General features: G+C 33.9%; 1 protein-coding gene across 1 annotated transcript in view; it reads right to left on the bottom strand.

Annotated features, from left to right (window-relative positions):
* LOC111057872 (sortilin-related receptor-like) overlaps window positions 1-18,067 on the bottom strand; it is a 160,793-nt gene that overhangs the window by 37,188 nt on the left and 105,538 nt on the right. The window contains exons 19-25 of the mRNA XM_039437313.1: window positions 17,488-17,689; window positions 14,878-15,148; window positions 12,271-12,614; window positions 9,485-9,712; window positions 6,897-7,197; window positions 3,431-3,645; window positions 478-715 (exon numbers count right to left, since the gene is read on the bottom strand). Coding sequence (XP_039293247.1) covers window positions 478-715; window positions 3,431-3,645; window positions 6,897-7,197; window positions 9,485-9,712; window positions 12,271-12,614; window positions 14,878-15,148; window positions 17,488-17,689 — 1,799 coding nt within the window. The remainder of the gene's footprint in view (window positions 1-477; window positions 716-3,430; window positions 3,646-6,896; window positions 7,198-9,484; window positions 9,713-12,270; window positions 12,615-14,877; window positions 15,149-17,487; window positions 17,690-18,067) is intronic.

The following is an 18,067-nucleotide window of genomic DNA, read 5'->3' as shown; positions in this document are numbered from 1 at the left end:
CACTCCAGATTTGCAACATGGCAACGCAAAATACTTAGTAGGTTATATGGAGCAACAGTGCAGCAAAATCAAAATGAAGTTGGTAACAGTGACTGCTGTGGCTGCTATAGTGAGCAGAGGTGCAACCAAGCACAACGCGCTAATTATTATTCATTATATATTATAACCAAGGACAACGAGGACTTTAGGATTTTAGGATTAAAGTTTTTATCAATAATAAAATTACACAGAAAAACATTTGATGCATTTCAGGCAATTTTACCCATAATTACCCACTTTTCATATTCAATGGTAACTGTAGGAAAAACTTAATGTGAAATACGTGCGCAAAGTTCCTCTGCTGCACTCAAGAAACCATTCCGCCCTCGCCTACGGCTCGGGCGTAAACGTTTCTTTCGGTGCAGCAAACTGTCACTTTGCGCACTAGTTGCACAAATAACTATTCTCAGTTAAATATGGAGTAGACTGACAACTCACATGTAATTTCAGCATCCTTGGTCCGGTTAACAGGTTTTTGGGGGTATGGCACCCCAACGAGGGCCCTTACTATGTAGCCCTCCACCTGAGGAATCCTGTCCCATGCCAGTGACACGGCAGTCTCCCCAACATAGGTAGCATGGAGGCCACTCACACGGTGCAACACGGCTGAGCCATCGAACCACAAATTTTTAACCTCCGATTTGCGAGACTCGTATTGACCGTTCTTGGCTACCACCTGACCACAAAGCATCAAATCAATTTTTTTCTCTACAAGAAATAGTTCTAGTCCAGGCAATGAATGCTCAAAAAAGGGTATGGAGGGAAATGTTTGGAAGACAATTTTTGACCCCACAGTTCTGTTTAGGGTAGTAAGGAGGTAAACATATCAAAAGTCCCCACCCCTACCCCATAGGGGGTATCTGCGTATGGCAGATACACAACAAATATATAGCTCATGAGTCTCAAATGTCTACATATACACTGTACATTTCCAAATTCTTTGAGATGTTGTGTAGTGCACCCCTGTGCTAAAGGGGTGGGGATGGTTCAAAGGTACCATTTTTTGGTTTCTCGCATAAAACTCAAAAGCTATGTATCCTACGGACTTGACTGTCATATGAAAAATTAAAGCTTACATAATTTCCTACAATATTAATTTCACAACTATCTTTATATCTCCTCTAGTTTTCGAGATATCCGCTCTTGAAAGTGTGACATTTTTGAAAGAGACATGTTTGCCTTCAATCATTTTATATTTTTGCTCTTATAACTTCTTGAAAATCGATGGGAAGAATCTATGTTGATTATGAGCATATAGGGCATTGAATTCTCTTCAATTTGTTGTATAATTTCACACTTTTACGAATTTCCCTAAACCTTTTGCAGCAGCTTTAGTGTTGAGTGTGAAATCTCCATTTTTGCAACAATAGACCAATTGACAAAGGAATTTGATCATAATGAACATAGATTTTTTCCATCGATTTTCAAGAAGTTAAAAGAGCAAAAATAGAAAAAAATTGGTGGCAAACATGTCTTTTTCAAAAATGTCACACTTTCAAGAGCGGATATCTCGAAAACTAGAGGAGATATAAAGAAAGTTGTGAGATTAATATTGTAGGAAATTATGTGAGCTTTAATTTTTTATATGACAGTCAAATCCGTAGGATAGCTTCTGAGTTTATGCGAGAGGCCAAAAATGGTACCTTTGAACCACCTGCACCCCCTTAGCGCAGGAGTAGGGGTGGGGACTTTTGATATGTTTACCTCCTTACTACCCTTAACAGAACTGTGGGGTGAAAAATTGTCTTACCAACTTTTCCCTCTATAACGTTTCCTTGACAGGACTATTTACAAAATAAAATATAATTCATCACAAAACACACAAAAACTTACAATATTTTACAAACAAAAAGAAAAACAGTTTACCAAGAAATCATGAGACAATGATAGTCTCATTACATCAATTATTCAACACAACACAACTTCCAGGAAAGTACCAAAGGCCCAAACCCAAAATGGTTCAAATTCTAATTTATACGACAGTACAAATGTAGCTATAGTGGAGTCCACGTTATAATGGCAGTGTTTGATTAGCAATGGTATTGCTATCTTTGCCTATCATTCAACAAATCGGATAGCGCTATCTCTTTATCGCTTTGCTCTGTAGCCAGATCTCGTCTTTTAACAGTGTACAATTAATAATTAATCATCAAAATATTTCATCTTAATTATGAAAATTCATTATTAAATTATTGGAAAATATAATGTCTTGCTTAATAAAATATAACTGATTATTTTAAACGAGAATGAACAGTTATTATTACATCAATGAACCTGTATCAGCTACCGTCTACAGAAGGCATTGACAAGACAGAGGATCGGCAACGTTGTTTTATCTTTCTCCACTGCCATTAAAACGTAGACCTCACTATAAAAGAACATATGTTAGGTTGATTCGCTATCAAATTGTCTTTTTTCCATTAGGGCTACTTTTTGATAATGACATAATATAGCCGTAACATGCTGTGAGTAAACAATTTTAAGAAGGATACTTATGGCCAGTTGCACGTACGTCTGTTAATATGGACATTAACGCCGATTAACAATTCAGCGTTAGTTTTACGGATGCATTTCTGTTCCACAAAGATCGGTTCGTTTTTAATCCCGATTAAGTTTTCCGGTTAACTAACCAAGATTTTAACGGTTTCACAATCCGGCAACACTGTCATTTAACCGACAGATGTTATTATTCTGAGCAAATGACACAAAATTGAGGTTATGTTATTGAAGCGGTGACCATTCATTAGGCATGTGCGATAAAAATGTCCTGTCTGTCGCCAGTGTCAAGTGCTATCTGCAGACGAACCAGATCGAAAACTTACCTCAAAAATCAGAATCTAATTTTGAATGCTAATATCAGCTAAATACACTTCTCTATTTTAATAACGGATGAAATTAATTCATATATTTTAGCTCATACTTTGAATTCTGTAGTTTTTTTTACCAAAAACTAATTGTAAGTCAGCTATCAGTAGGTTAATCGGCGTTAGTTGGATTTAATTCCCCATGTGTGGCCTGTTAAAAATATTTTACGTCGATTAGTTTAACCGGCGTTATTTTTCGATTTTTACCTTTGTGCAACCAAATTTTCTTCATTTCAGCTGATCGTCGTTAGAATGGTGCCAACTAATCAGAATTAAATTTTTTACGCCGGTTAGTTTAATCGGCGTTATCGCTTGAAATTTCTGTTTTGTGCAACCAAAATGCATCAGTTAGCGCTAATCTCGATTAAAGTATAGCATTCAATCGTGATTAAACGTTAACCGACATACGTGGGAACTGGGGGTGAGGTTTATATTTTTAAAGAAGATAGTATGTTCATTTTCATTTTATAATTAGAAAGTAGCTCTGGTTATTTATAATGAAACATAAGCAATGTTTGCTTGCTTACCCAGAACGAATACGCGACATCAGCCATAAAGAAAGAGGTAATTGTGGTGGAGGTTGTGTTGGGTGAGGAGTGGTGCTCGAGGGGTGGCAAAGGGGGGGTCGCATACACTATGTACCCCTGCAGGCGTCCATTGGGGCGATGGGGCGCCTGCCAGCTCACCTCCACCTGGTTTCCGCTTTTTTGCACCACATGCACTTGCCATGGTGCGTCTGGCACTGCAATAATAACCACACAAAATCAAATCAAGTTTTATTCAATGATATCACTTACATAACACATTCCATTATACAAATTATATTAAAGATCATTGTATACAATACTGTTCGCTTAATAAAAATCTTGTCTGCAAACAGGAGTGAAATACATTCAGAACTCAACTAAAAATGCTTATCTATAAACTCAAATTCATTCACAACACATAAAATACAGATAAATAGACAGACAAAATACAAAAAATAAAATCAAGGAAAATAAGTAATGAAGTGTACATCGAACAAAAAATACTTATGAAATCAAATTAATTTCGAAGACAATACAGATAAATTGGCAGACTAAATACAAATCAAATCAAATATATTTTAATTTGAACTTTTATGATTGTTGTTATTGTTTTGCATGTATTCATTTGTAGACTATATTTTTATTGTACCTTGTGTGTGTAAATTATTGTATGAGTTGACTTGAATTTCGCATAAAAAATGATATGACTACACTTGTTACAGATTTTTTCCTTAAAAATAGAAACATAATATATTAGATAAATGATAAAGTTTATATCGGACAAAACATACTCATGAAATCAAATAAATATTGAAGTCAATACAGCAAATCAAACCAAATGTAATGATTGGCATATCAAATAAAAAAATAATTAATTAGCATTTTTATGATTGTTGTTGAAAAATCCTTTTTTGAATAAAACCTTCTTTGATTGGATTTATCTTTGGTTCTTGTGGCATTCTACGTTCGCCTCTATTCTTTTGCTCTTTTTGGCAACATACCTTTTCAATTATTGATAGAGAAAATCCTTGCTGATTCTGACCTTATAGAGCATTAAATTCTCTAAAAGTTGATGTATAATTATATAATAATAATGTATAAATAATAATAATTATATAATAAATTCATTTATTCTTCCAATTGATACATTACACATAATTAGAAATTATGAAAAGTAGAGTATATCACGACAAAAGTATTGCAATTTCTATACTTGTTGCATTTATGAACTATCTGTTGATTTGCATTAATTCAAATCTTATTTTTTAGTATTATAGTTTGATGATTTATGAGATTGATGTGAAACTAAAAGAACCAACGTTTCTCCATTTCTCCTCTAAAATGGATTTAACAAGCCTAAAATTACCATTCAATGTATCAAGACAGTATTGAATGAAAAAGACTAAGAAATTGTCAAAAAACCACTGATTTATTGATAATTAGAAAGACCGGTTTCGGTTATTACACCATTGTCAATCTCTGATAAAATATCAAGAGAGTGTATTAGTGGATGTTTTTATTATTGAGAGTGAACTCTTTACTTATGCAACAATAAATCACAACATGATTAAATGACTGTGACGAGTAGAATTTGACTCATAAACTAGTATTATTGAATTCATGACAGCTTCAAGATAGGCTATTTATTATAATGAACCAGTTATGAGATAAACATAATTTATTACAGTCATTGGAATTACCAAATGAGAATAGCCTATGATAGATATACAAATTCTATTTTAGTTAAGTGAAATCATAACCCTATTTTGGACTTTTAAAATGTAATCTAAATTTGGGAAATAGTACAAGGAGTATCCTTAGTTTTTCTCTCCCAATCAGTGCTTCTTAGTAAAAAATATAAATAAATAAATAAATAAATGAATAAATGAATAAATGAATGAATGAATAAATGAATAAATGATAAATGAATAAATGAATAAATGAATAAATGAATGAATGAATAAATGAATAAATGAATAAATAAATAAATAAATGAATAAATGAATAAATGAATGAATAAGTATTCATCAACTTGTAATGAGTAATGTGGTAAAAAGATATCAGAAACATGAGATTTTATGTGGAAAGTAGACATCAACTTTCTTGTTTTAGGAAAGACACTAATAATTGAGCAACATTATGTAACATAGCTATAAAAAATTACAGCAATAATATTCAATTTTCAAATACTTGTACGTCATGCTCATGCATGAGTCTGTTGTTTGCCACTTCAGAGGAAACAGTCCAATTCACGGCGAATAAAACAAATGACAGTTATTACAAATCAAATTAAATCCCAAATCTATACCGATTTTCCGACAAATGTTTTTTTTTCTCACCAGATGAAGTACAGATAACTACATAATACAAGTCAAGATGAACAGACCAGAACTTTTTTACTAAATTTATTATAAAAAATGTCTAGATGAATTTACAGATTTTTGTTTCAAAAATGCTGAAATTAGAAGGTAATTGAATTCTTATATCAGTTTTGATAAGAAATATCAAGAGTGACAAATTTATTCAATCATCGATATATAAGTAATAACTTAATTGTTCTGCTAATATTGTTATTGTTAGATATTAACTGGGGAATTTGGAGAAGATGTTTAGAACCCAATTTTTGAATGAAAAAGACTAAGAAATAGTCAAAAAACCACTGATTTATTGATAAGTAGAAAGACCGGTTTTGGTTATTACACCATTGTCAATCTCTGATAAACTAAAACTAAATACAAGAGCAGCAGAATTTATACTAGTAGGCGAGTACTGCTATTGGTCGAGGGCATGAACGCCTGCCATTGGCCTAGCTAGACAGACTCCTCCCCCTCAACGGTGTGACAAAATGGCGGCTTAAGCAACAGAATCGCCATGTTTTCTTGGTTCTTATTTTGTACCAAATAGTAAATTTTATTATCATGGCGATTCTGTTGCTTAAGCCGCCATTTTGTCACACCGTTGAGGGGGAGGGGACTGTCTAGCTAGGCCAATGGCAGGCGTTCATGCCCTCGACCAATAGCAGTACTCGCCTACTAGTATAAATTCTGCTGCTCTTGTATTTAGTTTTAGTTTATCAGAGATTGACAGTGGTGTAATAACCGAAACCGGTCTTTCTAATTATCAATAAATCAGTGGTTTTTTGACAATTTCTTAGTCTTTTTCATTCAATATGAATAATTACCACAATATCAACTTCTCAACTACACAAAAAATGACAAATTTATTCAATCATCGATATATAAGTAATAACTTAATTGTTCTGCTAATATTGTTATTGTTAGATATTAACTGGGGGATTTGGAGAAGATGTTTAGAACCCAATTTTTGACTCTGCAGCTTTGTTGGGACTAGTTAGAGGGTGAACATACCTATCCCTACACCTGGTGCTAGAGGCATGAGGGTGGTTTAAAGTTGTATTTTTTATGTTTTGCTTACACACCATCATAGTGGTCGTCATTAAACTCACCGCCTTCTGTGGTAGTAGCCACAATATACTTGGCGGGCGGATGTACCGTGCTTTCCGGTTGACCTTGTACCCTCAGGTAGACGGTGAAGTTGTACTTGGAGAAAGGTCTGAGGCCCGTAATCAGCTGATCGGACCCATTAACCCAGCCACAGCTGCAGTTGAACCAATCGTTCGAGGGGGGGTCCAGGGGTTGCCACGAGGGCAGAAACTCAAATTTGACATTTTGAGGGTAGGGGGTCCACCAGAAAATGCGGAGACTGGTTGCGTTCAGACTGCGCTCGTCTACACCTATGTCCAGCACCTAGAAACAAAATTTAAATTTCAATTTTTTCAAGTTTCAAGTTTTATTGTTTACATCAGCAATACAACAAAATACAAAACATCTCATCAGTTACCTATAACTAACAATTTAAAGATACTAGATGCATCTGAAAGCCTAATTTGACACTATATTATAATGTATCAATAATACATTAAAAATTAACTTCAAACTTATAAGTACACAACTCATATCAACATTTAACACTTTTATCAGAGATATTGTGGAACTTCTCCATATTAAGATAAAGAAAGGAAATAAGATGTCGAATTCCACTATAACATTTTTATTCATTTTAATAAAAATGTTATAGTGGAATTCGACAACATCTTATTTCCTTTCTTTATCTTCATATCAACATTTTTGAATGATGTAACTGATGATGGAAAATTCATTTCTGCATTTCAAAATAAAATTTCAATAAAAACAGTATACATATATATTTTAATCGATATCGAGTTATGTTTTCTATCTACTTTAACAACAGTCAAAATTTAAAATACTTATACCCGGTTGCACAAAAGTATGTTAACTTCTAAATGCTACAGAACCAATCAAAAAAACCTCCTTTTAAAAATTCTTCTCCGAGTGGTTGTCGTGGAATTTAATCATGATCAAAATTTAACAGGCTTTTGTGCTACCGAGACTTACTTTATAAGGTTTTTGAGAGATTAGTGACTAAATTTTACAAAATTGGAATTATAACCTTAATGTTCTACAAACTTTTATGGGAGAGAGACAGGTTCTACTATCTTTCTCCACTGAAATTATAACGTTGGCCTCAATATAACGACAATATTATAATATTACAACGAACTTCATTAACTTAAGCGATCAAAATACATGCATTGCATTCAACACTCAAGCATGAAGCAAATTGAATTTATTCAATTTTAATGATGATTTTTTATATAAGAATATCTTGATTTTTTTCTTTTGTTGATATAAATTTTCTTGCCAATCTATGCTATCACCATTAGGCAGTGTTGCAAATCGGCTTCGTCTATGGCAATCCTTAAAAATAACAGAGTTTGAAGAAAATTAGTGAAATATTTTGAAAGAGGATAAACATAACCTCAAATCCTTCAACTTTTCACCAGACAGACACAAATTTCGATGGAAGTTTCTTGTTTACAAATACAAATAATGAACTTGATCTGAAAATAGGGTTGAAGAATTCTAATGACAGTTTGCACAGTCAAAGCCTAAACTCGATTCAATCAGCTGGTGGCTTAAACTCAAAATGAAACTCATTTTAACACACTAGACTTGATATGCATTTAATCCAGTTTAAAATGAAATTTAGTTTAAACTGTCACTATGCAAACGGCCCTAAAACATACAAAATTTATATAGTGAGGTCCACGTTATAATGGCAGTGTTTGATTAGCCATGGTATTGCTATCCTTGTCTTTCATTCAACAAAGCGGATAACGCTATCTCTTTCTCGCTTTGCTCTGTTGTCAGATCGTCTTTTAACAATGTTAAATTAATAATTAATTAATAAAATATTTCATCCTTATTATGTAAATTCATTATGAAATTATTGAAAAATAGAATTTATTGCTTAATAAAATATTATTGATTATTTTAAACTGATCTCGCTTTAGAATGATCAGTTAATATTACATAAAAAACCCTGTATCTGCTGCTGTCTATAGAAGGTATTGACAAATACCTCTATAAGGTATTTGAATGGCTGTTAATCCATTTAAATACAAATGGATTTGTATAAAAACATTGATACAATTCTTAGCCGTTTTCATTTAATATGAATAATTACCACAATATCAACTTCTCAACTACACGAAAAGTGAAAAATAAATACATTACAATAACTGCTTAAATCAGGGAAAGTGTAGTTATTTATCGGTAGTTTTCTCGCCTTTTTTTTCATTTCATAGTTCTTCATAATTACCACAATATCAACTTCTCAACTACACGAAAAGTAAAAAATAAATACATTACAATAACACATTATAATAACTGCTTAAATCAGGGAAAGTGTAGTTAACAACACAGTTAATGGGACTCACTCTAGTGAGTTAACAACACAGTTAATGGGACTCACTCTAGTGAGTTAACAACACAGTTAATGGGACTCACTCTAGTGAGTGAGTGAGAGGTTCGGCAACGTTTTTCTCCTTTCTTTCTCCACTGCCATTATAACGTGAACCTCACTATAGTAAAACACACAAACACACACAGACGGACAAAAATTTTGCCCTTGACTCGAAAGTAAGAACCGGCTTACGCTCGTTGAACTCACCTGGTAGATGCGACTGGTGTTATGACAGTCTTCCTCATCTTTGCCGTCATAGCAGTCCTGGTGTCCGTTGCAGAGTGAGGCCAATGGCAGACATGTGCTCTCATCACAGCTGAACATGCCCACACTGCAGCTGGGCCCAGCTATGGTGGGCACCACCTCCCCGCTTCCCCCTCCATTACACATCGACTCGTCCGATTTGTCTGCGCAGTTCACCACGCCGTCGCAAACCTACAAACAAAATAATACCCAATCAATCAATAACTATTTTCAATTAAACACAAAAAAGAAATAAAAATACAATCAAACTACAAATTTAAAACTAATAAAGATACGAAAAAAGACTTCAAAATTCTTATAGAAATACCTAAAAGGCTTCAAAAGTCTTATAAAAATACAAAAAAGGCTTCAAATTTCTTATAGAAATACAAAAAAAGCTTCAAAATTCTTATAAAAATACAAAAAAGGCTTCAAATTTCTTATAGAAATACAAAAAAGGCTTCAAAATTCTTAAAAAAATACCAAAAAAATCTGGTGTGGCGCATTCACACAACTTTCCTTGCTGTTATGAAAATGTATCACCTGACGCTAGTGTTCCCGCGCATCTCAAGTCTACTATTCAAAGATTTGAGCCAGCTGGTGACAGGACAATAACGCTGCAGACATACAAGGTCTGCTATCTCTTCATAGTGAATCATTTAATAGAATCAACAGTAGCTAACAAATTGTAATTGGATAATCAAATTTTCTCGAATTTCGAGCTTATTTTCACTTTTAGGTGAAAATGTTACTGGACATCAATTGCAGAGATTTTCATGCTCTATCTTTTCCACTTGGAATTTGTTGTTTAAATTGTGTATGGAGGCTGATAATTGAGAATCTAAATTCAAACTTTGCATAGCTGGGGCGGAGCTCCTGAAATTTTTACAGATATAGGAGTTGTTGCAGTTGATAGAGCTTATCAATGACTATTTCAGGTATGAATTTGATCAAAATCTTTGGAGCAGTTTTTAAGAAAATCGCGAAAGCACACACACACTTTTTCGGACTCAAGGGACCTTGAAACGTATAGAAATTTAGAAATTGGGGTACCTTAATTTTTTAAGCAATACTTTCCTTACCTATGGTAATAGGGCAAGGAAAGTAAAAAAGGCTACAAATTTCTAATAAAAATACAAAATGGCTTCAAATTTCTAATAAAAATACAAAAAAAGGCTTCAAAATTCTTATAAAAATACAAAGAAGGCTTCAAATTTCCAATAAAAATACAAAGAACGCTTCAAATTTCCAATAAAAATACAAAGAAGGCTTCAAATTTCCAATAAAAATATAAAGAAGGCTTCAAATTTCCAATAAAAATACAAAAAAGGCTACAAATTTCTAATAAAAATACAAAATGGCTTCAAATTTCTAATAAAAATACAAAAAAGGCTTCATGGTGGGGTGTGCTGAACAGAAAAAAGGAAGGAATAATACCTAGCCAATACTAGTAGTTCTGTGAACAGTAGACCTCACGCAGTATTCTCATCCACAAGTACCTGATTGAAACTATAGACCTTATGGAAATACAGCAATAGACTGGCTTCTCCACACATCTGTGTTTTTGTTTCTGTGCTACTTAGGGGTGTTGCCTAAATATATGTGCGATTTAGTTGAAAATAGTAAATTATGCTTATACGCTGACGATATAAGTCTGTGCATTGCTGATAAGGACTGGAACACAACAGAAATTGAATGTAACAATTCTATATCATTAACTAAAAAGTACCTAAATCATAGACATCTGCTACCTAATGATAACAAAACAAAGTTCCTCCATTTTACTTGTAGAAATTCAGAGGTAAAACAACTTAATTCCGTAAATAATACGGAAGAAATAAAATTTTTAGGTCTATATCTTGAAAACACACTTAGTTGGTCCGTTCACATTCAAAAAATATGTAAAAAATTAAGCTCAGGAATTTTCGCGCTGAGACGACTAGCAAAGATTTCCAACTTAGAAACGTTAAAAGCAGTGTACTTTGCAATGATCCACTCCCACATTTCATATGGAATTGAAATATATGGAGGAACAAGCATCTCAAACTTAAATAAAATACTCCTATTACAAAAAGAAGCAATAAGAATAATTCTAAATCTTGATAGAGAGCAATCATGCAAGCCATTCTTCAGTAAGTTGAAGTTTATGACGGTGTACAGCCTGTACATTTATAGGACAATATTATATATAAAAACTAACGAATCTAGATTCCCACGGCAAGTAGATATACATAATTACAAAACAAGAAATAAAAATAATTTTACAATAAAGAAACACAATAAGGAAAAATATAAACAAAGTCCAACGTACATGGGAATAAAATTTATTGGTTGTCTCCCAGGTTGCATAAGACATGAACCGAACGAAAAAATAAAATTTAAGTTGAAAAAAATTCTGAAAAATTTCGTTTTTTCAGATTTTCAACAAACTTTAGTGCCCATGCGCGACCGGAAGATGTCTACCAGTTTTAATTTTTTATTTCATTGTGTTCCCCTTCTAAAAGAGACACTTTCGCGAGCTATTACAACCTCGAAAAAAAACTTATTTTTTCGGCCCACCCTAGAGTGTGCAGATGTTTGCTCGTTAATCGGCAAATAGCGAGACGAATAGTTAGCCGAACGCCGAACATTCAGTGCTAGCCGAATGACGCATGTCTGGAGCCGGTTTTACTAGATTCCTACAGCAAATTTGTGAATCTCATTTTTTACAGAGTATCAATTATCAAAAAATGTGCTTCCCCCACACCAACCTGCGACAAATAGATGCACTCTCCGCCCTGCCGACACTTGAACTTGTTCTGGTAGGGCGCACACTGCACACGTCCGTCACAATGTGCCTCGTCGTCGCCATCACGGCAGTCACGTTGGCCGTCGCACACCCACGACTCGGGAATGCAGACGTCGCCGTCTGCACCTTTGGCGTCTGAGCCGCCGAATGCGCTGCTGCATGCGAACTCGAGGTCGTGACAGGTGCGGCTGGGCGTGGCCGGGGGGTTGGTCTGGGGGGGAGTCGCCGTGGTGGTGGCACCGCTGTCGCCGCCCGTACCGCCCCCGCAGCCGATTTCGTCGCCGTTATCGCCGCAGTCATTTACACCTGAATAAAACGTGAGTTTTCGTTTTTTTACATATATTGAATGAGCGTTAGCAAGTTGTCACTTTTGACTTACTGAAGGCGTTGTTCTTAGTCAAAAATCCCTTTTACAGCTTGAAAGAGTACTATGAGAAGTGAATATTTTGATGTATACTTTTAAAAAATGTACAGTTTGATTTTATTATGATTTATATTATATATATATATATATAATATATATATATATATATATATATATATATATATATTAAGATGTAGTTGAATATTATAACTATTATGACAATGTCTCATGTAATCATGTAATTGTTCTTGGACAAATAAAATATTCTTTCTTTCTTATGTTTGTATGTTCTATAGTAACTTTAGGAAGAATTGTTGATTGTAACCTTAAGTGGGAGCCTCATGTAGAATATATTTGTAAACGCTTAAAATTTATTTCCTTTATCTTTTATAAAGTCCGTAAAATATTAGACATTAAATTACTTAGGGTCCTTTACTTTGCCTATGTTCAATCGGTGCTGCAATATGGGTTAGTGGTATGGGGAGGAGCGTATGATGTTTTCATGAATAAAATTTTTACATTTCAAAAAATGATAATAAAAGCAATTCTTAATAAGTCAAGGGCTTTTTCTAGTAGTGAAACATTTGCCGAATTTAAAGTGATGACAGTACGTCAAATTTATATAAAGAAACTTCTCTATTATGCATGGATGAGGAAGGATGAATTTACAGTGAATAATAACGTTTCTATGTATAACCTGAGAGTTACATCTCATAACATTTATAATATTAACTATTCAGATTTGACAATAGTGCGAAGACAATTGGGGTATCTTAGCTCAAAAATAATAAATATCATGCCAAATGCATTGTCAGAATATCTTTCTAATAGGGGTAGACAGAGGATGGAACAGATAAATAAGTGGGTGATACAAACATTTTTCTTCGACATCAGTCAAATATTATAATTACTAGTGATTTATTGTTAACTTCAATTTTTTGTAGCTTTGATTATTAGTAAATAAATTTTTATATTGTCTAAACAGCTGATAGGCCTACTCTCACTCAGCGGTCAGGGTTTTGCCCGTGCTGGGTGGTGCCATGTAATTTTAATTTATTTGTAACATAGCATAATATTATAATCGAGAATATTTCTTTTGTAAGTTTTTTATTTTGTATTTTGTTTTTATGGGCAATAAAGATGTTTAAAAAAAAATTAATCAATCAGCTTCAAATTTTGAACACGTCTTCAAACCTTTTTACAGGTCAGGTTCGTTGAACAACAAAATTGACTCACTCTTCGTCCTTATACAGGATATATAAATAACATTGAAAGTGCATACGAAAAAATTGTTGCGATTTATCATTCAGTCAGTTGGAATTAATTGATGCTATTTCTGTAATTTTCAATTAATTTAAAAAAAACTATTTGGGAGCGCTATTAGAGAATATATAAAAGCTATTATATGAAAGCAATTCATATGATGCTATTTGGGAGTTATCACAAAGACTGTCTTTTAAGCACCGACACATGATTTCTGCTGAATAGTACACAACATATTTCATTTAATGTAGGGGACCGAGCTTCGCTCTGGAGTACAAAAGCATAAAAAATGTATTACGAGAGAAGAAATTATAATAAAATCCATAGTTCATGCAGAAATGTTCTATCTAATCACAGTAAATTGAGATCAATTCCCAGAGGCATGCACAAATTTTCCTTACAAAGGCCCGGTTGCACAAAATCCGGTTAAATTTTAATCCTGATTAATTTCACATGAACCAAATCAGAGAAGACCATTTCAAAAAGATGGATTAACTGGAATTAATAAGGATTGAAAATAACCCGGCTGTTTTGCAACCGGCACTAAGTACCTGATTGAATGATTACAAAAGTTCAACAGCTGAGTCATAATTTTGACACAGTCAAAATGCTGGTCTATAGTCTGTCTGTAACATACGCGTAATTAATAATACTACTTCTAATAGTAGTTGCTATAACGTTGACGAATTTGCTATGACAATTTCTTTTCAAAGTGTAAAGAAGCTTTTAGTGTTCACTGACACTTGATTATCCAATGTAGGTAGGCTACTCATTTATTTCATTTTTGTATAATCAATTAGTATCTTCAAATTTTGAGATCATTGAAACGGTTTGAGATATCTATGTGCGGGTTTCGCCATTTATTCTCTTTTTAAATTAACCCAAACTAACCTAATCTAAATTAACTAACCTCACTTGAACTAAACATATGAATAGACTGACCATCACATTTCCACCAGAACGGTATACACCTTCCGTCTGAACAGGTAAACGTGAAAGTGTTGGAGCAGGCAAGCGGTGGCCCCGTGGCTGCAGGAGGGACAGGGATGGAGCTATTCCTGACAGGCACAGTTGCATTGCATCCTTCTTCGTCACTCTTGTCATTGAGACCACAATCACTCTCTCCGTCGCACCGCCACGATTCGAAGATGCATCGCTTGGTGCGCGCGCACTTGAATTGCCAACTGGAGCATTCCTGGGTGTCGCAGTTCAGCTGGAAATCAATCAATCAATCAGTTAAATTAATCAATCAGTTCAATTCAAAAAATCAATAAATAAAGTTCAACTCAATTCTATCAATCAATCAGATTATTTAAATCATCCAGTTCATTAAGATCAATCAGTTCAACTCAAGCAATCAAATAAAGCAAATGAGAATTAAAAACAAAAACATCAAGAAAAATATACATTTTAAAACATCTTCAAGTAAGGCTCAACTCACGCTACCTCGACTTAAATCGTACGACTCCAGTCGATGATACTCCAGTCTCTCGACCTTACGACTTTCTTGCTCATTGTCACTACTTCAGTTCCATGCTACTCCATTTCTAACCTCACATTATTAAAAATATGTGATCCAATTCGTCACTACTGCGCATGTAACAAACTTTATAATAATTATTATGAATATATTGTCATATCTAATTCTTATTATATTGTCTTATCTAAACTGATAAAACATAACCCAACTTTCGTAAAAAAATACACGGTCCTATGCAACTCGAGTCGAGACTCGACCAACATGTCGAGTCGACGCTTGACTCAGTCTCACAGTCGTGAGGTTGCAGAGACTAGAGTCGACTGGTCTGAGTGTCACCATTTGAAAACACATGCTGCGTCGAGAAGAGACTAGAGTCGCAGTCTCTTCTCGACTCGAGTCACGTAAGTGTGAGTTGAACCAAATGGAACAACTTCTTAAGTAGGGTTTGCATCAGTCAAGTTCACTTGAATTGAAGTTTTTAAACGTTTGAATTGAATGGGCGATTTTGAAAACTTGAAGTCAAGTTCAGTTGAGTTAGAGTTTTTATGATCTCAAACGTAAATCGGCCACCCAGTTATCCCATCTTTCTTCACTGCCATTACAAAGTGGACCTTACTATAGTAGTGAGTCGATTGTTGACAGGACAGTAATGGAATGTTTCATTGACAAGAATGTTTCATTGACAAGAATGTTTCATTGACATGAATGTTTCATTGATATGAATTTTCATTGACATGAATGTTTCATTGACAAGAATGTTTCATTGACATGAATGTTTCATTGACATGAATTTTCAATTGAGATGAATGTTTCATTGACATGAATTTTCAATTGAGATGAATGTTTCATTGACATGAATTTTCAATTGAGATGAATGTTTCATTGACAAGTATGTTTCATTGACATGAATGTTTCATTGACATGAATGTTTCATTGACAAGAATGTTTCATTGACATGGATGTTTCATTGACAAGAATGTTTCATTGACATGGATGCTTCATTGACAAGAATGTTTCATTGAGATGAATTTTCAATTGAGATGAATGTTTCATTGAAATGAATGTTTCATTGGAATTAATGTTTCATTGACATGAATGTTTCATTGACATGAATGTTTCATTGACAAGAATGTTTCATTGACATGGATGTTTCATTGACAAGAATGTTTCATTGAGATGAATTTTCAATTGAGATGAATGTTTCATTGACATGAATTTTCAATTGAGATGATGTTTCATTGAAATGAATGTTTCATTGAAATGAATGATTCATTGACAAGAATGTTTCATTGACATGAATGTTTCATTGACAAGAATGTTTCATTGACATGAATGTTTCATTGAGCAATTTTTAACGAGCAATTTCTGTTTAGATGTTTAGATATCTGTATGTAACTGGATCTTGAAAACGGAAAAAAACTGGAAATTTTGTCGTCTATCGATACTGTAATGGAAGAGAGTGAACGAGTGCATGTGTGGGTTATTCCTCATCTAATTTCATGAGAAAAATAATCCAGCAAAGAAAACTTATTTTTGTTCATTTCTCTTTTTTAGAAAACATGTTCACTCCAGAAAGTCCAAAAAAGTAACTAGATGCTGTTAGTGTAGAATAGTAAATAGTATATTAACAAATATTGTAGCAAACATAGTATATCATTCTAAATCAAATTCCTAGTATATCTATTTGTAAACATTAATGATGTGTTTGTTTTTTGAAGTGTGAATAAATTGTTATTTTGATGAGTGATAGTAGCTTAACCTAGATTTTGATTTGGACTGTAGTATAAATTTGAAAAGGGACAGTTTTGGGCATAAGCCTGTTGTGCCTCCTCATATAACTGTAAAAATAACTGTATGACTGAGAAAATGAATAGATAAATATAATCTATAAATTCAATCTTTCGTTAGAAATTTTCTATGCTTTCACACTCCAGAGCGAAGCTCGGTCCCCCGATATTGAATGTTTCATCGACATGAATGTTTCATCGACATGAATGTTTCATCGACATGAATGTTTCATCGACATGAATGTTTCATCGACATGAATGTTTCATCGACATGAATGTCATTACCTCGTCTGAGTTGTCGCGACAGTCAGGCGTTCCGTCACATTGCCAGCTGAGTGGCAGGCAATGGTGGAAAGGCTTGCCGCAAGTGAAGGTGCCTGGGGGGCAGGTTTCCTGGCCGGGGGCGTGGCCAGGTCCCGAGGGGGGCCGACTACACGCCTCTTCGTCCGAACCGTCGTGACAGTCATTATCACCATCGCACAGCCATCTACAAATCAAATCAAACAAAATTCGATTTAAGAATAATAATAGTTTTATTTATTCAATGCACAAACAATGCTATCGGAAACGTCAATTTGTTAATAGACTTATTATAATGTACATAATATAAATGTAAAATCACTTCACTTATATGGGCTTCTTTACTGTATTCAAATTAATAAAAACATATAAAACCCTTTTTAAAAATGGTACTACAACTTTTTGAAAAGGGTGGTACCCTTTAAAAACGTGTGGTACCCCTTTTAAAAAAGGCACTACAAGTTGTATACTACTGTTTTATAATATACAGAGTGTTCTGAAAAGATGCCCATAAGTCAGGGTGTGATTCCACAGTTCTAATTAACATAGGTCCGAAAATGCGTAG

This window comes from Nilaparvata lugens, chromosome 11 (assembly GCF_014356525.2).
Source record: "Nilaparvata lugens isolate BPH chromosome 11, ASM1435652v1, whole genome shotgun sequence".
In the NCBI taxonomy this organism is placed as follows: Eukaryota; Metazoa; Arthropoda; class Insecta; order Hemiptera; family Delphacidae; genus Nilaparvata; species Nilaparvata lugens.
Note: the sequence above shows the minus strand (reverse complement) of the source record. Positions and strands in the feature narration are given on the sequence as shown.